Source organism: Lagopus leucura, unplaced genomic scaffold, assembly GCF_019238085.1.
Source record: "Lagopus leucura isolate 7727_CA_CO unplaced genomic scaffold, USGS_WTPT01 Super-Scaffold_806, whole genome shotgun sequence".
Taxonomy (NCBI): Eukaryota; Metazoa; Chordata; class Aves; order Galliformes; family Phasianidae; genus Lagopus; species Lagopus leucura.
In genome coordinates, this window is record NW_024962260.1 from 2,988,928 (window position 1) to 3,012,885 (window position 23,958).

Sequence of the window (23,958 nt, forward strand, 5' to 3'; positions counted from 1 at the left end):
AGCTCAGCATCGTTAGGAGGTTATTTATAAGTGCCCCTCCGTGCCCTAAAATCTGCGGGGTGAAGTCAGGCTGGGGGTGGGACAGCGGGTCCCTATAGGGCTGGGTGAGAGCCACAGCAAGCAAACAAAATCCAGAGCACACATCCAGTGACATCCTGGTTTTACTTTGGGAAAAACACCATCCGGACACACAGCTTGCAGGTTTTGTGGTTTGGTTTTTTTTTTTTTTTCCTTTTTTTTTTTCCTTTTTTTTTTTTTTTCTTTTTTTTCCTCTCGTTCGTTTTCTCTCATTTTTAAAACAATATAAGTGCAGACAGCACTTCTCACAGTAGAATATAATGGTCGATTTTAGTATAAAAAAAAACATTCTCAGAGATTTGTAAATGCACTTAGTGCTTGAACAGGCCTTTCAGGGATACAGTACCTCTTTTCTGAGCACAATCACCTTGGGTTTCCTCGGGGTAGTGTTTCTGTTTCCTTGTCTCACCAAAAAACATTTTGCGATGCCTTTTTTAAATGAATAAACCTATTAAGCACATAATGACACAGAGTGAATAACGCAGCAAAATGAGCATTTCTGAACTGCTTAAAAAAAAAAGAAAGAAAAGATGAAGAAAAGAAGCACGCCACGATCCCACCGTGGTGCGATGGCTGGATGCAGTACTGAATGTCGTCCTACATACTGTCTGCCTCTAGAACGGAACAAAGCTATAACAGACAGTTATAAAAAGAAGGGGAAAAAAAGGAAAGGGGAAAAAAAAAAAAACTAAGAAAAAAAAAGAAAAAAAAACCCAAAACCTTGGAAATCTGTACCATGGGCGCAGCGCCGCGGGCTCGTCCCCCTCATTGGCCGGCACCCAAGATGCGCGCTGTGTGCAACTGAAAGAATGAAAAAATAAAGCAACAAAAAAGAAAAATCTGTTCAAGTTTTCAAGTGTTCTTCTTAAATAGCGTCCAGGCTGTCCCCAGTTATGAGCTTTAATCAAAGCAGTGCAACTTATGGACTTCAGCTAAAGGTGAGCGCGGCGGGACCCTGCCTGCAGCCCGCGCCGTGCGCAGAGCGGAGCTCCTCTCCCTGGATAGCAGCAACTCGTAGCGATTCCCTGTTCACATTCGTGGAAATAAAATGATTTCTGAGCTATATAAGACAAGCATTCCTTCATCCTTGGCTTCCAGCGGGCGCACGCGGTTCGATGAGCCCGGTTCCATGCCAGTACCTGCGGGACCCGTGTCGGCAGCCGACCCCCAACCAACCCCATCACCCCGCAACGGCCTCACGGTGCCGGAGGGCCCGGCCGCCATCCTGGCTTTGGGAAGAGCAGCAGCCGTCCCTTATCTATAGACGGGCAGGCGGATGTGGGCGTGCTGGTGGTCCAAGAGCCTTGGCACAGACACGGTCTCATAGCCCTTGCCCAACATCTGCTCCTTGATGCAGGGCGGGTGGATGTCGTTGATGAGATACTCCAGCGACTGGAGGCTGCTGCTGAGGATGGAGGTGTTGCAGAGCGCCTTGCTGGGCAGCCCCTCGGCTGGCGGCACGCCGAGCTCGCGTGGCACGGGGCCCAGCTCGGGTGGCGGGTTGTAACAGTCGCTGGTGGGGGTCACCAGGACGCTGTTCCACGGCGGCACGAAGTACTGCCCCACCGCGAAGTTGCCGTGCATGCAGTTCAATGGTGACGAGCTCACCTTCTCCCCTGCCGGCCCGTAGGGTCGCGAGGCGGCCGCGCAGGCTTCGGGCGACTTGCTGAGGGCCCCGCTGCCCCCGCTGTACACCCGCAGGTGCTGCTGCTGCTTCTGCTGCCACAGCAGGTAGTCCACGCCGTCGGGGTAGAGCCCCGCTTTTGGCCCCAGCGCCGGGGTGGAGCCCAGCGGCAGCTCGGCTCCCTTGCGGCACTCGGGCAGCACGGCGTAGGCCGAGGCCACGGCGGGGAAGGTGCCGTGCTTGGCCGGGCTGGGGTGGGCGGCCGGCAGCACCGGGCAGGCAGGCTGCGAGGCCTGGGCCTGGCACTGCTGGTTGAGCTGGTAGATGATGCTCTGGATGGAGGGCAGGTTGGAGGGCGGCAGCGCCAGGCCACGGCCCGCCAGCGGCAGCGCCGAGCTCGCCACCGTCACGGTGGGAGGCACGGGGCCCTCCAGCTGCTTCTGGTGGTAGCTCAGCGGGCCGGCGCAGGAGGGGCCCGGGGCTAAAGTGCTTGAGGATGGGTAGGGAGCGACGCCGGCCTGAGCGGGCGACAGCTTAGTCCGCTTGCCCTCCGCGTTCTTCACCACGCTTTTGCTGGAGGCTTTGACGATGGCCAGGAGGCCCTGGTAGCCGCCGGCATGCACGGGGTAGGGGCTGTAGCGCTGCCCCGTGGTGTCGTACCCATTGACCGTTCGGTTAAGGTGCTTGTGCTGTGGGACCCTGATGTTGGTGGGGAAGATCTTGATGGTCAGCGGGCTGTTGGCCACTTTCTGTGCATAGGCGTCCAGCTCGGCGGGGCTGGGGTAGCGCGGGGAATGCATGGGCGCTGCCGTCTCGCCTGCGGGAGCAAAGCACAGCATCAATCCCACTCCAAGACCTGCGGCCGTCCTTCCGCCTCACCCCCTCCTCCTCCTTTTCCTCCTCCTTTTCCTTTTCCAGCCATCACCCGCCCAATGGAAAAGAGGTCACGGCACAAACCTGCCCCCTCGCGCTTAGAAAGTCACTTCTAAGTGGCCTAAAATAAACCCGGTGTGGAGAATGGAAATGTCACTTTACCCAACGGGGGAATCTTTCTCCGAGATTGGATTTAAACTACATTATACAAGCAATTTCATGGGTGCTTTGCGCTGCTACGAGAACCTCACCAAAAATGGAAAAGCATTGCATTTACCAGCCATAAATCAGCAGTTCCTATAATGAGCACAAAAATGTCACTTTTATGCAATTTTACAGATGAACAAAACTGGTGAAATTAACTGTGGTAACCTACTGTAGTCAGCAAAAGCTACTGCAGAAAAAAAAAATTATATATGTATATATTTTTGTTCCTTTCAAACTCTTTCCCAAGCAAGTTTCTGCCATTCTGGTGTGAAAACTCATTTGTCGTACCCATTATACTTTCATTTGGAGTTTATCTTGAGTATCCAATGAGCCACCAACTGTGAAAATGATTAAATCTACAAAATCTATCTAATAGATGGAATAAATTAGGTGTTTAAAATCTGCACATGCGTGTGCACGTCCATGCCAGCACATGTGTGCAGTGGGGGGGTAGGGTTGGCTTCCAGTTCCTAATGCAGCACTGTGTTGGGACCCCTGCACGGTGCCCAGAATTTGCCTCCATCCATGGTTATTGCTGACATTGCTAAAAAGGAGGCAAAGGAGACAGGCCCCAAGGGTTTGTCTTGGGTTTGTCTAGACCTATGGATCTATCCACTGTCCTATTCCCCAAAACATCCCCACATCTCCCAGCGTGGAGAGGGCTTAAGCACAGCCATTGACCCAAATAGTTGCCAGCACGACCGGCAGCCAACAGCCATCCTCAGCCCACCCCATGCCAAGTGCCACCACGGAGCCCCAGCCCTCCCAGGGACCCTTCCTCGTGCCTGCAAGGCCCGACATTAAAAGCAGCACTCAGGGGGATGCTGGGGCACTCGCACCCCTGGGCCCTGGTGTACAACAGCCATGGAGGAGTGGGAGCATCCCCAGGGACGCAGAGAGCGAGGCCGTGGATGGCCACCTCTTTCCTCTCCATTAACACGGCACACCAGTAATTTAAAAGGCAGAATGGAAGAGTGTTCACCGGCCATTTCTCCCATTAAGTTAATGTTATGGGCTTTTTACAGGTGTCTTAAATAGACACTGTTATTAACGAGTATATTAAGCCAATTAAAACCAGGGTGTTTGAGCAGGATTTAATGTTACAGCCTCTAGCAGCTGAATACGGGCATTGCTCATGCTAGGCAAACCCACCCAGTATGACCAGTTCTGGGACCCGGTGGGGACTGGGGGCACCTGCCCAGGAGCACCATCAGCACCACGCATCTGCATTCCCCTTCACGCCGGCACCGCTGTCCTTGGAGGTGGCAGCATTGTGAATGCTCAATTAACATGACACTAATTAGCTGGTGACACTTGCAGAATCCCTAATGAACCCATTCCACGGAGGGGAGGAGGAGAATACTCCTTTCTGAGCAAAAAAAAAAATTAAAAACAAAAAAAGGGGGGATGGATGGAAGCAGCAGCATCGCCCCACACATCAACGCTCGCCGATGGCCCCACGCATGGCTGCCAGCTAGCCGAGGGAGAGCCAGGAGCTTCCTTTGTCGCCTTCTTTGCACCAGCTGGGTTGGATTTGACAAGTCACAAATTCAGTGTGTTGTCACATATCAGGGTGACGCACCAAACCCCCACTGGGAAAATTACAGAGCTACCAATTTCCAAGAGGTTCCTGGCGCGCTCGTGCGCGCTGCTGGTAAGCGGCTCCCCCTCTCCAGAGTAATTACTGCTTTCTAACGGGCTGTAATTACTGCGAGATGCAGACTCTCCCGAAGCACCGCCGTCACCCGTCAGGCACAGACAGCCCGCCCAACACTCAGCCGGCCGCTGGCAGTTTTCTCCCCCCCCCCTTCTTGAAGCTGAACCCTTGGGGACGTCATGCCGAAGGTGGGGGCATGTGGTGCAGCCCCCTCTGCTCCCCGTGGTGAGCACTGGGCATGTTGAACTGGTGAGCAGTTCATCCACGCAGCCAAGGGAGGAGGAGGAGGAGGATGTGGATGATGGAGGAAGCAATGGCTGAAAGGGCAACCTGCACAACACGGGTTAGTGAGCAGAGTGGTGACGGGCTGCCAGTTGGGCCTGATGATCTCGGTGGTCTTTTCCAATCTTAACACAGGCAAGGTGGTCTGATGGCTGAATTTGAAGGTCTTGGAGGTCTCTCCCAATCTTAATGATTCTCTGAGCAGACACAGTGGTGACAGGCTGACTTGATGATCTTGGAGGTCTTTTCCAACCTTTATGATCCTGCAGTTCTATGATTCCCATCCTCACAACACTATTGGGGACTGCCTCTCCCACTGGGTGCCACTGGCCATCTCCTGCCTCCTCTCCCCTTCTCCCCAGATAAAGACAACACACGGCCAGCTTAGGGTTCCCCCTCCCTTCCTGACCTGCTCTATTTTTCCAGCCTGCACTCAATAACAGCTAAATAATTGAATCTGCTCAGCAGCCAAAGATTTGTTTTGAATTTTATTGGAATTTTAAATTGTTTTGTTTCTTCAGTATTTTATTACTGTAAATGGAAAATGCATCGCCCGCAGTAATAATCCTATGGCTTTTTATATTACTCCAAGCTTCTGCTCAAAGCATTATTGGAAAGCTAGGCAGAAATGAGAAGCCATTATAATGGCAGCATAGGCTTATAAGATTACGCCTCCAGCTAAACAACTTTTTACTTTAGCAAATTGGCCACCAAATTCGGTTCAAGACACAGATTTAAAACCTGGGCCCTGACAACGCGGCAATCCGAAATAAATCTTTGTTTATGGATTGGGGCAGCCTCAGCCCTGCTGCACTCCGAGGGCAAAGCCTGTGCAAAATGTCTGATAGAAGGCATGGGAACGCTTTGACACCAGTAGCAAGAGAAACTGGAGGAGCCGTGCCATGGTGATGGGACGTCCCCAGCCAAAGCAGCGTCCCTGCTCTGCTTTTGGCTGCACAATGCTCAGCACAGCACCTGCTGCATCCAGGCATTCCCAGCAGGCTGGGGAGAGGACAAGCAGGACTTCAGAGCACGTGGAGGGGACAAGGGCTTGGCAGGGATGCGGTGGCAGCAGCCAGCAGCAGCTATTGCCACACACCCCACAGGGACATGGGGAGGCTCCACTCCTTCCTCCCAAAAGGAATTCCATTCTGCAAGAGCCCAGAGCTCACCCAGCTCTGGGATGAGGCATTTTTCACCCACATAGTGGGGAAGTCACAGCGACTTCAGAGCTCCTAAAATAGACCGGCAGTCCCCTTCTCTCTCTGCAAAACAGCGAGCAGATTTTAAAAACCTAAATATTTGCACAACACTTGGAAGAAAACAAACAAAGCGTGGTGAGTGTTGACAAACACACAAATCCCTGATGCTGGGGTCCCAAGTTCCTGTTGACAAAGCTTCATAGGTACCAGTGGCACCGTGCTGGCACTGGGGGGACACAAGGGGACACGTGGGGACGCTGCCCTGGCCGAGCTGCACTGGCACTGCCCTTGTTACACGGCCTTCCTTCCTTCCCTGTCGGATTTTGCCGTTTTCCACCCTTTGAAGTGCAGCGGTTTCTATGGTGATCATGTCCCCAGGATGGGTGGTGCAGAGGCCACCGCCGCGTGGCGGATGCAGCGGGGGAGGTCTGCACCTGCCTGGTCCCCAGCCCCCCACCGGCACTGCCTGGGGTGCACAGCAGCCCCACGGCATCCCTTGGTATGGGCTCTGCCACGCGTGAGACCCCCTGCTTGCAGAAGTCCCTGTTTGCAGGAGCCCCGCCATTGCAGGAGCACCCCAAACTGCAAGAGCTCCCCAGCTGAAGGGTCCCCATTACTGGGAGCCCCCAGCCCCGCTCTGCACGCAGCTGGCGCAAAGCCTCCCCCAGCAGAGCCGCCCCGGTGAGAGAAAAATGCGCACCGGCTTCAAGGTCTTAAATTAAAAACAACTACAGGAATAATAGCTGGAGAAATCCATCTGAATAAACGTAGGTGGCAAACCTCGAGCGGCAGCCGCGCAGGAGCCGTAATGTGCAAAGACAACAAAATTCATGACAAAGCACAAAGGGAAGAGCAGGGCTTTGCCATCCCGAGATATTCATCCATTAACACGTTCCCTTTTTAGGCTGACATGTCATTTCAGACGGGCCTTTTTTCCTCCCCTTTATTCTCTCCCTTGAAGGAGCGCGCGGCTTTGCCGAGGCGTTTGCTGAATTGGATCACCTCAGGGCGAGCACTTTATTATCTGCAGTCAAAGCGTCACCACAAATACCAGTCTACACACACATGTGTCACTTTCTATTTGTCTCCTCGCCGAGGTATTAGCACCGCGCTGCCGCCGCTCCGTGGCCAGCAGGCGTGGGGATGCTGGCTCTGGGGACATGCTAATGTCACCTCCGTGTTGCTCTAATGGCACCACAATAGCTCCCCAGTTTCACCCCAACAGTGCCACGATGGCACCCCAGTTCGAATCCGATGGCATCCTGGTGCCACCCCAATGCTGTTCCAGTGGCCACCCTGATGGCCATCTCAAGGCCACCCTGATGGTTGTCCTGATGTCACTCTCATGACACCACGATGCTGCCCTCATGCTGCCCTGATGCCATCCCAGCGCCACCCCACTGCTGACCCAATGTCATCTTGATGCCATCCCAGCGCCACCCCACTGCTGACCCAATGTCATCGTGACGCCAAGCCAATGCCACTCCTTGGCTGATGCAATGCCACCCCAATGCTACCCCGTGGCTGATCCAATGCCATCCTGATGCCATCTCAATGCCACTCCTTTGGCTGACCCAGTGTCATCTTGATGCCATCCCAGTGCTATCCCATGGCTGCACAATGCCAACCAGATGCCATCCCACCATGCAGCCACCAATGGGACCAGGAGGTACCCCTCCACAGCCCTGCAGCTCACCCCAGCCCCTCACTCTCTGTTACTTGGGCCAGGTGCATGCCAACGACAGCGTTGTAACATAAGATCTGTTTCGAAACTTGGACTTTTCATGCCAATGGCTGGTGTGACCAATGGAGACCAAGGCACTGCAAAGCTCCTGAAGCTCCTACAGTTCCCATTAAGGCACAGGTAGCAAAAAGCCCCGCAATAGCTGAGAAAGAGTGATGAGGAAAAGTCTGAATGCAAATAAAAATCACTGACTGGATGGGTTATCAGTGGCTGAATGCACACAAAGGTTCAGGCTCAGCTCCATCCTTGACAACCATGGGGTCTCACCTGGAGAGTGACCCCATGCCCACTCACAGCTCCCTCACCCATCCATCTCCCCCCGCACACGTGACCGATCGAAAGTGTTTTTGCAGCATTTCCTGGCAGGGAAAGTGCAAGTCAACAGCACATTTTGGGCATGGCAGTTAATTGAACTCTTTTTTTTTATGGCACATATATAAATACACAGAACCATCATTAACCGATCCCTTCCAGAAACTGAAAATGAAAGAATTAATCTTATTTCACTCATGTGTAACCCCTCATGAAATTAAAATGATATTTTATGGGTGTGTACAAAAGCAGAGCTTAGCTGCAGCTACTTTAATGAAAATGCCCTTGGTGTAAGTAGAATTGTGTAATGAGAAGCCATTCAATGTGGTTTGATTCCATATGCAATTAAAGAGTTTTATCACTCAGAGGTGAGTTGCAATGGCTGCGTCCCATAGTGCACAGGGACATTTGGAATGCCCCAAAAACAGCTTGGGACCCACATGCAATGCACAGCACAAAGCTGCCCCTATAGCATCCGACCCTACAGCTGTGACGTTTGCAGCACAAGGTGGCATTTGATGTGAGCATGTCAACCCCCTTTTGTTCCACAACAGGCTTCAGCAAACAAATGGCACTCGTTATCTCATCTTTCTAAAAGGCATCTGCAAAAAATAAAAAGGGAGCAGAGGAGGAGGGAAAAAACACAGCTCAGCAAAGCTCTTGATGTGTGAGAAACAGGTGGGGTTGTTCCACAGCCCTCTGATGCATCAAAGCAAGGACACAGCATCCCCCTTCTCTCGGGCTGCAGTGCTCAGAGGGACTGCTTTGGCCCTCCCCATCTTCCCTGCACTGTGACACCAGGTGCTGCACTGCACTGACCTAGGGACCCTGAGCCAACCATCCCCAAGGGGATGTTTTGGTGAACCTGGTGGGTACTTGGAGAGAGAGGTGAGGGCATGCAGCCACAATGCCCATATTGAGGGTAGAAAGAGTGAGCAGAGCCAGGGAAATATCCCCCTGTTTGCAGCTGGGATGCAGTGGAGCAACCTTTCCAGCCAGCCAGGACTCCCCTGCAGTAATGGGGCAGCTGGGAATAACGAGACGAGCCTGCAGCTGTCAGCACCACAAATGAGCAGGTCAAGAAAGCACCAGTAGGACAAATCCAGCAGGAATGGAGCCTGCTGCCCTCCCAGCCAGACCTGCAGTCCATTGGGGCATCTCGCACCCCACAGCCCCAAGGCTGCAGCGCCACGAGCCCCTGGACAACCCTGCAATGGGCAACGCAATGAGAGTTGTTGCAATGGGAGTTCATGTCCTAAAGCTTAAGAGCTGAAGGAGCTGCCCATCCCTCCTGGCTAAATATTGATCCCATCCCACAGCCCCCCGCTGCCCGGCCAGCTGACGGCAGCGCGGTGAGCTCCGGAGGTGGGCACACAGAAAGGAACACTTAATTAAATATAAGCCATCGCTGCAGAGAGCGAGAAAAGCAAAGAGTTTGGCCAAGCTGAGAGTGGTATTATTTGATTTATAATTTAAATAAAGCTCAGGATTCCTGTAATGCACACGGAATAAAATCAAAAGGGAGCAGCCTGCTGGAGTTAATTGGACGTGATATTTTCCAAAGGATGCTGCTCCTTCCAAAGCTCCTACTCCCTGCTGGAGTGGGGCCCCGTCCCAGTGCAACGTCCAGAACACAACAGCAGTGACAAAACCTGGCTGCTGCTGTGAGCATCGTGGTGCCATCACACAGAGTGGATGCAGTGGGATGATAGGAGGCGGCTGTGCCGGAGCACGGAGCACCGTGTGCTGGGACTGGGGTGCAGGGAACAACAAGGGGGCGAGGGTGCTGGGACTGTTGGCTCCCACCATGGGCAGGAAAATGAATCCGCTCACCTTCTACGTGAAATTAATACAAAAATTTATCAGTGGCACCAGGAGGGTAATAGGATTTCACAGTGGTGCTGGGCCAGACGGCCGATGTGCCGAGAGCCAGACTCATTTAATATCGACAGAAACAATGCCAGAGGACAGAAATAAGACCCATAAAGATAATTACTGAGATACTCAGGAGCAAATTAAGTAATCAGAGGCACTTCTAAATTGTGTCTCGTTTTAAGAAAATGCTATCTTGTCGGAATAGCCAGGCGGGCGCTGCGGGACGAGCTCCTCCCTGCCCCGCTTACCGCAGGTGCCATAAATAAAGAAGGGAAAATTGTATTCAAAACCAGATGCGTGGCCCTGAATGTCACCTGCAATTTAATTTGAAATAGCAGGAGGCAGAGAGGAGAGAGACATGCTGTATTTTCCCATAATGAGCGGAAACATACGGTCAGCTAAACTTTGATTAAGGTGACCTGGCCAGCGGCAAGCACACTGGGGGAACGTGTCTATGAGCTATGCGTGCTGGGGATGGGGGGAATGAACCCCAGAGTGTGGTTCTGCCCCAGGGGTGGGGGCCCCCAGTGCCTGTGCACTCCTCATCTGCTTGGGTCTGGTTGTGGTGGCAGCACTGCAAGCTGCCCTTACTGCCAGGAATGCCGTTCCGGGGATCCTGGGGCTGGAGACCCATCTTGGGACATGGGTGGCTGTCACTGCTGAGGGTGCTTTGCTGCATGGCAGCACCACTGTTCAGGCTCCAGCTCCCCAGACAGTGTTGTTTTGGCACCTTCTCCATTTCAGGAGCTGGGAAACGACATTTCAGCAGGATGGGAAAATGACAGGGAGCACTGAATCCCCCACACCAGGCTATGGGGTGGTGCTCCATGCCAAACGGGCTGTGACAGTCCCCAGCCCTCAGCCACCCCTGGGCGCACTACAGGCACAAGTGGGTGCATCCTGACCTCAGCATCACAGCAAACACAACACACAACAACCTGTGCTGCGCTCCTGGGGTCCCCATTGCACCCCACTGGGGCCTGCACTGCAGGTCCTGGCCTTGAGGGCACAGCTCCACTCATTAGCACATGGCACCAAGGAGTGCCGGGAGCCGCAGCCCTCGCGCCAGCCCTGTGCTGCTGCTCAGGCATGACGGATTAGGAATAATTTTACAAGAGCAACATTCATTTTCCTTCCAGACACTAATAGGGAAGAGACCTGAGCAGCACGGATTCAGCACAAGCACATGGGCTGCGCCTGCTGCACCGAGGCCACGGAGAACCGAAACCTCAGTGGTGCCTGGGCACAAAGTGCTTGGGGTCCCATCCGCCCCGTGCCCCAACACAACAGCCCCAACTCCCACGTGTACCCCTGGGTGCCAACCATGTGCTGGTGATGCCCAGGTAGAGGGGAAAACATCTCCAGGAAAATACAGATCATTAAACAAATGCCTAGGGGCTGTCACACACTAACAAGCAGAGCTTTAGCAGCTGATTTGTCTTCAGCCTGCAATGTTTAAAAATCCAACTGAGACCAGCAGAAAAATATCCACTCCCCTCTTTAAAACACACATTCATCACTTGAGAATCTTAATGCGTCTTTCCCAGCCGGGGAGGTCAAACACGCCTGCCTAAAGCAGGCTCATTAAATATACATTTAATCATGGTTTGGATTGAGAGACAAAGGCTGGGAGAGACAGGTGCTTTACTGGAGTGACCTTTTGGAACCCATTTTAATGTAACTAGTTTACAGCTTATCTGAAAGGCCAGCTCGTCGGGAAGGCGAGCTGCAGCAAAACTGGGAAAGTAATTACGGGGGGAAGGGATGGAGAGAAAAGAGGGAGTGGGGGCTGGAGGTCTGGGAGCTGCAAGCAGGTACCGGACATTGTCTGCCTTGTGCTTTGCAGGCAGTTGCATGAGATTTTCTGAAGTTCCACTTATCAGCCCCAGTGACCCAATTTAATTTGCTTATCTTGTCTTCTTCCTCCCTCAGCCCCCCCACCCCCGCTTCTCCTGCTCTTTTTAATTATCAGTTAAATAAATGTCTTTTCCAATAAGACAAGGAGCATCAAAGCAGCAAGCGGCGCGTGCATGCCCTGGGGATGCTGAGAGCAAGGCACTAGCTTGGCTCCAGAGCATCCTGGACTTGGAAGCATCCCATACCTGGGAGCATCAGAACACCCTACAATCTGGGAGCATCCCAGATCTTCAAGAAATCCAGATCTCAGAGCATCCCATGCCTGGGAGCACCCTGGATTTTGAACGTCGCACAGCATCCTAGTCCTCAAGGCATCCCAGCTCTTGGAGCATCCCAGACCTGAGAGCATCCTATCAGCCCCACGATGCTGCACACAATCCACAACCCCTCCCCTCAGCCCCGGGAACTTACACTTGCGTGGCTCCAGTGCCTTGTTGGGGTTGGGACAGGCCAGGTGCTGCCCAGGTGGGTTCTGGGTTCGCTGCAGGCACGCCAGCATGGTCTGGGAGTCCTGGCCGGCCGCAGCCGCACCGTGCACTGCCAAAAGAAGAGAAACAGTGGTAAGGGGGGGAGGGGGTCCAGCCATGCACCTGCACTGCTGGGCAAAGTCTGCATGCATGGAGGCTGGGAGCTCTTGCACCCACTGCGCAGGGGCCTTTGCTCTTTTGGAGATAAATAAATAAGTATGGAAGCCTTAAATAAATATGAAGCTCTATAAAATAAATATGAAGGGCTCAGTGGGTGGTTGGTGCTCCCCGTGATGCTTTCTGCTCTTCCTGCAAGAAACAGAGCAGCTCCTCCTGCTCCCGGGGACAGCTGCAGCCATTGGATGCACAGCAGGGATTCGGCCTGCAGGCAGCAAAATCCCGCTTGGTTCCTGGGGTGTGCCAAAATCCAGCTGGGAAATCTGCAGGGGTCAGGCCAAAAGCATCTCCACCACTGATCTGTGAATTGCACGTCCTGCACACAGCATGTCCTGCAGGAACCACAGTGAACGCCTCCCGCTGGCACGGCAGCAGCACTGTGCACAGAGCGGGCAGCGATAGCAAACCCATCCTCAACTGCAGCTTCTGGTCCGTGTGAGATGTCAGGGCTGGATGTCACAGAGGGTGCCTCGCTTCCCCAGCTCCATCACAGCCTGGTGCTTGGGGTGCTTGGGGTAAGCACTGCTCACCAAGCTCCATCCTCACCCCTTGGAACGCTCCCTCACATCCACCTGGTAGCAAACCACTTCTGCCCATCTCTGAATTGACCAGTGTGGGCTTGGGACCACAAGCTCCTGCCTCATCCCCAGGGTGGGGACACGGTGGCCTCCAGCACTGCAAAATTCAGGAACAGAGACTCTGAGAGCAAAGTGTGAGGAGCAAGAGGCGAGGAAGAGCCATCACACGTGGAGCAGGTGTCTGGAGAACCCAAATGGTGCTGTTTTCTCCTAATAATGAAGTATTCATGAGTAAAAGCCTTTTTCACTACTTTCTTAAGATACTAATTTCACAACAAGCGCCTTGTTACCATGCAATTATTCCAATCTTGCATTTCTCCTAGATTCCATCTGTCCTAGCGCTCTCTAAATGAAAGACAATCATGTAACCACCTTTCATTATTCACTATTTTACTTTCAGCAAAGGTACCCTGAAAGAAATGATTTCCTCTGAAAGGGACTTTTATTCAGTTTCAAAACCAATTTTCTCCTATTACTGTCTTAAAAAAAGGAGGAGGGGGGGCAGGGAGGTGTTTTTATTTCGCACATTACATATCCTTTGTTAATGCAGCTCGCAGTAAAAGCAGCCGTATCCATTTTCTGGCTTCGATTTCTGGTAATTTTAAAATATGCCATTACAATCAGGCAGAAATTATACAGTTTGAAAAGAGAATGAAGTGCTTCTTATTCAGAGCCTGAGCACACTTGACTGCTCGGGAGCTGGCGTCGCCCCACCGGGACCGGGCTCGGCTGCATCCCCCACTCCCAGTGGATGGCTGTGGCCATGGGACCGAGGATGGGACCCCCACCCTGGGCCGTCACCATCCGGATGACGGCAGCAGACACCACCTCAACCCCTGCACTGCCCCAGAAAGCCACCTCGTCCCTGCATCCCATATGGGTGGCTCGGGTCCGAGCCTGGCACCAGGCTGAGCCCATCAGCCCCCCGCACAATGGGCATCTGTCCGCTCGGTGGCATTTTGTTAATGCCGCCCAGAAAAGCCCTTGAATCAGCTGATGGGAATTGGACGCTGCGCCGTTCAAATGCTTACCGCCAGCTTAGTTAGCTCCATCTGCATTTGAACTAATTCCAATCAGCAGGATCCGATTTAGTTCAAGCTGCTCTGGCTCTTTCATGGCAAGAAAGGCAACACTCAGCAGTTTTCTGCCCTGCCCCGAGTCGCCCAGCCCACGGCCACACAAATCACAGCAGGGCAACGGGCTGAGGATGGAGCTGCCCGGCCCTACAGCCCCACGGTGCTGCAGCAAAGGGCCCCAGAACCCATCTTCCTTCCACTGACGGGATGGGGACAAGGACAAGGCCGGCCCCGAGCCAGCGAGGCCCCAGCAGGTGCTGTCACTGCGGTGTGCCAGCACAGGGCACGTCATCACCCATCACCCAGGGGTGTGCAGGGAGCAGGAGGTGACACTGCTCTGCTCCCACAGGGTTGGGGACGCCGCGTCCCCACCATCCTCCTCCTGCCTCCATCCCAGCTCCATTCCCACTGCCTCACTCCCCGCCCCCCACCCTGCTAATTTCCAAGCCCTATCGCTCCATCGGACTATTTATAAACCCAAGGTCTTTGTGACTTTAATTTAAAAAAAAAAACAAAAAAAAAACAACACCCTCTGTGTCTAAAGCTCCAATGACAGAAGGGTTTGGCACCTTCTCTGACATCAGAGGCCGATAAGAAGGTCTTATCTCCTCTGAGAGCCCCACGAAGGTCCCTCCAGCGAGATAAGGCCAGCGCAGCTGTCGATAGAGGCTTTCATAGGCGAGGATTTAGATAAAAGAAAATGTGACAGGAGGGGGGGGGGGGAAGAAAGGGAACTTTCAAAGTCTCAGCCTGAATTGGGTCTGTGCCGTTCGCCTCAGCAGAACAATGAATAAAGGGGATTGCAGAAGCTGGCCCCTTGTTAGGGAAAGAAAGGGCCGTGTCTGCTGCTGCCGTGCATCCCTGCCCAGCGCTAACGGAGCGGGCACCGCGTCCCCAGCACACAGCCTGGCTGGGCAGCGGGCATAGAAACCACACAAAGGGAATCTGGGGGTGATGGAGAGGGGCAGAACGGGGATGCTACGTGACCTTGTCATTGAGCCACACGGGGCGTCTGGCAACGGGAACGGGGCAGGAGGAGGACACACCACACGATGCCGACAGCGCAGCGCAGCAATGAGTGAATGCAGGAAAGGTCACCCTGCGGTAAATCACGGGGAGCGTGAGATAAAATAGAAAAGAAAGTTTGATGACACCTTGCCCAGGGCTGCAATAAAGCACGGCACGCTGCTGCTGGCTGCCCACGACCTTCCCCTCCGCACGGCAAACGTCTCCAGCAGGGCTGGGCTGAACCGTGCGCCCTGCTCCCCTCCGTGCTCCAGCCCCGGGCCTTTCAGGGGGCCCTGTTAATAATTAAATGTTAATCTAAAAAGCAATTTTAGCTGCGGTGCTGCAGATCTGGTTAGAGATTACATTAGCATGTAAGAGTCAAGGGTAATTTTCTCTAACCCCTCTTGTGATCTTTAAAACCCGCAGATCTTAAAGCGACACCAGCTCCTCTGATTAAAATTGGAAGCCGGGGTTTGTGGTGGATAATGATGCTGAAAGTGATTATTCTGGGTTAGGGTGTGGGGTGCAAGGCTGTGCAATGCTCTGTGGGAAATAGTGAGCAGTGAGGCACATGGATGGGACCCTGGTGTGCAAAGAGCACATCCCCCAAGCTCAAGTTCAAAGTCACAACCCAAAACCAAGCAGGCACATGTGTGAGGCCCCAGGCTCCTCCAAACTGCTGCATCACATGAGAGATTGGGGACTGAAGGCAAAGAGGGAGAATGCAGAAGGGAGGCACTGGCTGCAACACAACACGCCATGCGTGGGGTCAGGATGGTTCCTGCACGGGGACATGAGGACGGGCACATGGCCTCAGTGCTCAGAGCAAGGTTGCTCATTCAACACAACGAGCATCTCTACCCATGGCATGCCCAGCACCTGCCTTTCCTGACACAGGAAACATCTTGCTGCCATTTCCACACCCCCTCCCCTTTAAGAGCCTCCAATCCACCTTGAGCAACACAAGGGAACAGCAAGGAGATGGGGACTGATGGGCATGGGGACCAAAGGACGTGGGGATGGGGATTGTAACAATGCAGCTCCATCCCAACGGAGCCCCAGGCAGCTGCTGGGACAGGGCAGGACAGGGCAGCACAGCCGGGCTGGCACCGCCTGTCACCAGCATCACCAGCTGCAACAAGCACCCGAGTGTTGGAGCAGCACGGAGATGAGAGGGAGCTCTGAGCATCCTAGCAGGATGCAGAGTGGGACCCACGCAGGCAGCAAGCCGACATGAAAGAAGAACATAAAGCCCACCCAATAGCCTTCTGCTTGCATGCAGGGCCACAAAAGCCGCGATGACCCTGCGAGCCGAATGGCTGAGGGAGCACAAAGCACAAATTGAATCAGAGGACAGAAGTAAATTGCCTCCTGACTGTTACAAATGATCTGATGGAAGAAATAAGGTATCAGATGCGTACGTAACAATGGAATTAAAAAGAAAAAAACAATTCGAGTGCTATTGAGCATTTGCAGACATCCTTGCGGAGGGCTGGGGCGGCCTGGTTAAATTTATGTGTCAGCTTTAAGGAGGCCTCTCATCAAATGAGCTATTTTGGGCAGAGATTAAAGATCTATTTTCGCCGTGAGCGGGAACAGCTCTCCCTAACAGGTTAATGATGATTCTGGAAAGCGGAGCGGCCCCTGTGCTGTCTGTGGCCCTGATGGAGATGGGGGCTGCAGGGTTGGGATGGCACCAGGGCCGTGGTGTGGATGGGACGCATGGCTTTGTGGTTCGGAGGGTCCTCAGCTCAGCACACAGGGATGCTGGGCTTCACAGCCTTCTCCAACCATTCACCATGCAACGCCCCGGGGAATTCTCCCACCTATGGCACCCTTGGCTGATCCATTCGATGTCCCCAGCTCCATCGTGGCCATCTGCCCACCACTGCCAGGTCCCGGGAGGTCTCCAGTCCACAGGGAGCTACCAAGGACACCTGCAGGCAGCATGTGCTGGATTAGCAGGGCTTAGCTCCAGCCAGCTCAGGAGAGACGCCCACACTGTCGGTGCAGGGAATGAGCGGCCTCAGTGCAGCTGGGGATGGGGAGGAGCACGGGGACAGCCACTACTGGGATAGGAACGAAACGTCAGCACCCAACAGTGAAGCAGAACTTTCCTTCGTTTCCCATTAGAAACAAAACCTCGTTGTCCAACAGCATTCTAGCTAAGGACGCAGCAGCAAACAGGCCACAAAACCCTGTGGAACTTGGAAGCACCCCCACAGGACATGGGCAGCCACGCAGAGACCTGCGGCATTGTGCAGCCAAGACCCGTTCCATCCTGAGCTCAGCAAGCCCAATATCTGTCCTAAAGCCAAGGCCCACCAAACCCGAATCCATCCCTTGGAACCATCCCTACTGGGATGGGTACGGCTGTACCCACAGCCCTGGCCACCCATGGCAGCACCGCACGCAGGGCAGGCGCGCGTCACAACCGCAGCCCCGAGCGGCGGAGCTGTGAAAGAATCCAACGAAGGAATTCAGGGTAGATCGCGCCGCCGAAATTACTATAATCAAAGGCTTTCACAAAGGCTTCAAATGCAACCAATTACCCTGAAAAGGCAAGGCAAGAAAGAAAACAAATTAACGTGTTTGTACAGAGCCCCGGCGGCAGCGCGCCCGCCAACCCGCACCCTCCGCACGACCCCGGCCGGGCCGTCCCCGCGTCCCCGTGCACACAAAGGGGCTCTGTGCTGAGGTTGTGGGGTGGCCGTGGGCAGACCCCCGGCACAGCTCCTTTCAAAGGCTCTTTGAGGCCGCCCCGCGCCCGGCAGATGGAGGCCATTCACGGCGTGGGCTCCGCAGCCCCCTGCGCCCGCCGCCCTCGCCTAATTAAGTTATGCTTCGTCTGCGCCGCGAGGCTGGGATGGGGAGGAGGAGGGGGGGAAGGAAAACAAAAAAATCAACTTCTTCCTTTTAATATCTAAAAAGAGTCCGTCCCCCTAAGTCTATTTTGTAACACAAAGCTCCGGGGATTTAAACCTTTCTCACCCGGAGAGATGGAAATGAATGGCGCTCTTTAATGAGCCGGTTCAGCAGAAAAGATAGATTTCTGAGATTACTGTAGGAATTCTTATAATTGATGTGTACTTTTGTAACGAGGATTATAGCACCATCCGGTCAAGTCACGCCGGCTCTTTCCCCTCCCCTGCTCTGCCCATGCGCCTTCCCCAGGGGGGGAGCAGAACGGCTCCCGTCAACAAGAAATTAAACAGCCTTCTCTTATTTAGCCGTAGATAATGCAACGCAACCGCTGAATAGGAAAATAAGGCATCTATCAAGATTTATATATTTGTTTTACAAAGACCTACTTTCTCCTGCCTGTTCGGCGAGGCCAGATGAGCCGCTGAATGCAAAGTAATTAAAACGAACACAGAACAATACGCGAGCCCTCCGAAGAACGCGGAGTTTCCCTTTTATGTTTATAGCAATTGTATGAAAATGTACAACACGGAATGGCAACAGCTGACAGCCGAGATGAAGCAGACATGATTGCGAGTTGGCTTCCTCCCGCAGCTGATTGGCATTAATTGTGCGCGTTTGCAAAGCAGAACAGAAAGTCTGACATTAGCTTCAAGCGAACGTTTCTTTCTAATAGTCTTAATGATTACGACGAGCGCTGATGATCATTGCGGTGCCGTTAGCGGCGCTGCGTCGGGCTGTCCCCGTCCCTATGGGATGTGTGCTGTGGGGCTGCCCCACATCCTGACCTGGGTGCTGCCCGCTGGTAGAGATGGGAAAGCAGCATGCCAAGAACCTCCAACCCAGAGCCTGTTATTAAAAGCTGACTAATTAAACCTAATCCAAGTTTTCATCGCCGGCTCTTTGCTGGGCTGGGCGGTTTGTTGGATGCCCTTTGCGATGCTCAGTGCACGGCCATGACGTGCAGGACCCTCCCAGCCCCGACCCATCTAGGTTTGCACTGAATCATGGACATCCATCAACCATGTGAGCACAGCACCGTGTGGCACAGGCATCCAGCTGCCCTCCAGTGCGGCGCAGGCGACAGTGATATCCCCTGCCCTGAGCCCTGAAGCTCTTTGGGCTCACACCCCACAAACCCCACTACGAGCGGATAGGAAATATTCACTGTGTGAGCACGGCCCTTGCTTTATCGGCCATTGCCTTGTAAAACCCAGGGCTGCCATGACAAAGTAGGGCTGCTCTCAGTGTGTCATTAACGGGCACGGTGAGACGTGGCCCCGGTGTCACCATCCATCAGGTCGGGTCCTCCCCAGCCCCACATCCCCACATGCAGCCCACAGGCACAGCCACAGCTCTGGGCTGTATCACCTGCACCAGCCAACGCTTTGCCAGGCTCAGGGAATTCCCACATCCCTCAATCGTTCCCAAATGACAAGAAATCAAGGCATGAGCCCCTCCTCCTTTCCTTCCCCCCAAAAAGTCCGTAAAGAAGAGCTATAAAAATGGCTTGTTATCTCACCTAGCGCGGCTCAGACTGTATGTTATTGCTAATTGGGTATAACATCCTTGTCTTGTTCTGCTCTCTGAAGCTAAATCAAGAAAGCACCACTGCTGCGAACTAATTATATCTCTGGACTGCAGACTCCAGCTTGTCTTTCCCTTTATTGAGTTAAAAAATGGTCACTAACCTTAATCTCTCATATCCCCAAGCATTAGGGCTACTGAAAAACTACTGCTTCCCCCCAGTCCTTGCTGGGAGAGTCAGAGCACATGGCCAAGGGGGCTTCGTCTGCTCCTGCTCACTGCTGCTTTTTGCCTTTTTCTTCCCAAAGGGAAACTCGAGCTGCTTGCAGGATGGCATTTTTTAAGCTGAACACTGGTGTGATCGCAGCCACAGCCCTGCAAGAATGGCAGCAGGAGCAGCACCAGGAACAGAGGGGGTTCATCTCCAGCTTGTGCCTGTCCACTGGGATGTCCCCTGCATCCCTGCCCCCATATGGCCACATCCACACGGGGGAGAGAAACCAAAGCACAAATGCAATGCACAGCCACTGTGCTGAGCTCAGCACAGAGCCAGCCCCGTGCCCCATTCTGGGGCAGCCCGTGCAAATGCTGTTAATTTCTCTTTGAAAAGCCAAATTTGGGTTCTCTCCCCCTTCCATGAGCACTATGAATATTTATCTCCGGCAGCTAAATCTCTCCGCTGCAGGGTATTAAGGCTTTATTCCTGTTTGGTTACTGCTGATGGTAAGCCAGCCCTCTCTCCAGCCTGCAGCACGACCGAATGACCCGCGGAAGGCAGATGGTGCAGCTCTGGAGCATCCCCTCTCAGGGACGAGGAGCCGTGTGCCCCAGCTTTACCCATGGGGGCAGGGCACCCAGCTCCACCACAGCAACGTGCCCCTCCTCACCCCAGCACTGCCCTGGGTGCCCATGGGGTGCAGCGTACAGGATGAGGCACGCTTGCTGTTTGGGGTGAAAACACTGCTCTGTTCTCTCTCGAGCAAAAGGAGTCCCAGGGGCTATAAAAATTCCCAGCAGGCTCTTGTCAGTCTCAGGTCATTAACTTTCTTTCATTGGGAGTTTGTTTACAGGCAGCCATAAATAGCAGCGCCGGTGCTGAGCTCGGAGTCGGGGCTGCAGGCGGTAGCGGGGCGCAGCACCCCGGGGCGCCCACCAGCACCCTGCCCCGTGCCCCCATATGGCACCCGCCGTCCCCAGCTGCCCTCCCACTCACCAAGCTGTCCCCAGCCACCCCGTGTCCCCGCCAGGATGGGGACAAAGGACGAGCGAGCCCTGCGATGCGCCCGGCGTCTCACCAGGCACTGCCCTGACCTCATCCAACAGGAGAAATTAATTACCGAGCTGTCGTCACGCCACGGCGGGCTGCTGGGAGCGCAGTCACCAGTCGCCTCCCACCCGGCGTGTCTGGGCGTGGGAAGGCTCTGTGACCCCAACCCTCTGCGTCCCCAATCTGCCGTGTGTCCCCAGCCCAGAGAAGACCTTGAAGATCCCCAAACCCGACCCCCACCATCGCCCGCTGACTGCGTCTGGCAGTGCCACATCTCCACGTTCCTTGAGCAGGACAGCGAGCCCACCACGTCCCCAGGCAGCTGTGCCAATGCCTGACTTCTCTTTGGGAGAAGGAATTGTTCCTAACGTCCAACCCAGCAGCCCCATAGCGGCGTGTGAACGCACCGGGTGCAGCTCTCACAGGGACGTGGCACCATCCGGCAGCACTTGGCTGCAGGCAGACACCAGTTAAACATTCACACCCCATCCCAGCACTGCAGCCAACGGGGCTCCCTGGAACTGCGAACCAGGAGAGGAGCACGGGGGTTCACCAACCCCAATGGTTTTGGGGTGAATGGATGCCAGGAGCACGGCCTGCACCAGGCCCACGGGCTCACCTCTGGGCTCATTCCACGGGAAAGGTCCACGGCCACAGCAAGCTTGATTGAACGGATGGAACCCCAAGGACACATCGTAGGGATCGATGCGCTGCCGTCCATCCCTGGACCAGGACCGGCCCCAACCCCAGCCCCACGCTCCCCCACATCTGGGGAAATATCTGTATTTCCAACCTCACGCTCGCACAACCTGTAATCAGAGCAACACAAATAGCCCCTGCTTCCCATGTAAATTAAAAACACCCATTAGGCAGATTTCAAAAGATGTCAGTAGGCTTATAATTATACACGACATCCTTCCGAGATAAAAGCGATTACCGGGGATGCAAATCACTTAGCAACCAATCAGTGCCCCCAGAGTGCAAAGCACTGACCAGCCATCCATTTTCGCCTCGTCCTTTTATTCCCTGCATCGAGCAAATACAAACACAGATAAAGAGAGGCACAATAGCTCTTGACACGCAAATAGGTTAACATAATAAAGCCAGCTTTAGCCGGCTCACTCGAGGGAGAAAAGCAATTCTCAGGCAAGCAGGAGGTAATAAAACAGGGCTTTTGTGTTCCTGGCTCCCATTCTCACCCCTGCGCCAGCTTTGCTGCATTAGCTGATAGGCATCGCGGTTTGATTGAATTACCTTTCATGAATATTAGCTTTTTGAGGAATGTGCAGGCAGAAGAAGAAGAGAAAGAAGCAACGTCTTATTCTTGCATGCATGCATGAGCCCGATGCAGACGGACAAGCACAGAGCCGGGCTGGGGGAGGGGGTTGGGGGTCCCGGAGCGGTGACCACCCCCGGTATGGGCAACCCCAGAGCTGGGGGGCTCAGGGTGCTCGGCCCCATGGATCTGAGCTGGGCAGCCCGGTGGTGGGAAGGGGCACGGCGAGGCCTTAAGGCAGCCGTGGGCACCAAGAGGCTCCCACCATGAGGATCCCACCGTGAAGGACCCCAACCCCGCCGCCCTCCAGGCTCTGGGTATGGGCACAGCACGTCGTGCCAAGGTCGGGTCACCCGGGGCTGTGACTTTGACGCCCAGCGAGCTGTGGGCAGGCAGAACCGAAGCGCGGTGCTCAGCGGGATGCGCTGATAGGGACAGCATGGGGGACACGGCTGTCACGACCACGGGAGCCGGTAACACTCATCCGAAGGTTGCAATTAAAATCCAGCACGGAGCGATGCCAGCTCGTCCCCGCTCAGCCACGATGGGTCAATGGTCCCCAATACAGGACCGTGGGTTTCTCCCTGCTCCATCCTCGGGCCGAATACCCACGCGGAGCCGCTTCGATTGCTCACACGGTACTCGGCTGCGGCGGGGCCCATGGTACAGCCCGTGCTGACCTACAAACGGGCGCAGAGCCTCGGGATCCACGCATGGAGCATCGCTCTTCCCTTCCTCCACGCAAGGTCACGAGAGGACCCCGAGTGGGACTGTTTTTGGGGTGCCCGACCCTCACACCGCCAGGGGTTGGCCCCAGTACTGAAAGTTTGGCTGGGAAAGAGGGGGAGGCAGCTTCCACCTGCACGGGGAGAAAGGCGCTCGGAGGGGGGTTGGGGGGAGGATATCACTGGGATGCTTTGCTCGCCTGCAAGCACAACCCCGCTGCAGACGCACGGTGAGGCGCAAAGCCGACGAAATCAACCACAAAATCAGCACGAGCGGTTCCCAGGGAAAGGCCGAGCTCCTGCCCTGAGCACTTCGCACCCACGGCCGCCTATACACACCCTATATACACACGTGCGCACGTCCGAGAGCTCTCTGCGCACACAGCCCGACACGGACAGACACACAGAACACAACCTCCTGGCTCCGGGGCGCTGCACCCTGGGGGGGAGGAGGGGAACCCGGGGCTCGGCTCCAGCCCCGCAGCATCGGGGTATCCCCACCCCACCCCACCCCCCGCCTCTATCCCGGCCCCACCGTGCCCCCCAACCCGGCTCCCGTGCCCCGTTACCGTCAGAGAACGATCCGGGCCGGTTCCGGTCGCTGCGGTGCGGGGCGCTCCGGGCCGCCCCCCCCGGGCCCCCCCCCCCCGTGCGCGGCCAGGGTGTGGAGGGGGGGGGGTGAGCGAGCGGAAAAACCACGGGAAGGTCCGAAAAATTATAAAGAATAAGGTCCAAATACGGGGGAAAAAAGAAAAAAAATACGGTCCGTATGGGAAAAAATGGTCCAAAGAGGGAAAAACGCGGTCCGAATCGGGAGAAAATACGGTCCGAATAGAGGAAAAAAAATATATATCAGAGGTCCAAATGGAAGATAAAAATATTCAAGGTCCAAATAAGAAATCGAAAATTTAAAGGTCCAAATAAGGAAAAAAAAAAAAAAATTAAAGGTCCAAATAGGAGGAAAATAGGAACAGACGTGAAGCCGGTTCACAGGGCGGAGGGAGCCCCGGGAGCGGCGGGCGGCGGGGCCATGGCATCGCGGTTCTCCTCCTTCTCCTTCTCCTCCTCCTCCTGCCGTCCTTTGTGCGCGGCGCCGGGTGCCGCGGCCGCTCAGCGCTCCATGGCGGCGGGGCCGGGCCGGGCTGTGCGCGGGGCGCGGCCCCG

At 54.6% G+C, this 23,958-nt stretch overlaps 1 protein-coding gene across 1 annotated transcript; it reads right to left on the reverse strand.

Moving 5' to 3' along the window:
- Window positions 1–275: 275 nt before the first annotated feature.
- On the reverse strand, window positions 276–23,386 carry FAM222A (family with sequence similarity 222 member A). The gene is made up of 3 exons (XM_042865777.1): window positions 23,364–23,386; window positions 12,183–12,308; window positions 276–2,519 (listed from the first exon to the last, which is right to left on the reverse strand). The coding sequence occupies exons 2-3, from the start codon at window positions 12,268–12,270 to the stop codon at window positions 1,333–1,335; spliced, it is 1,275 nt and encodes a 424-aa protein (XP_042721711.1). The 5' UTR covers window positions 12,271–12,308; window positions 23,364–23,386; the 3' UTR covers window positions 276–1,332.
- Window positions 23,387–23,958: the final 572 nt, after the last annotated feature.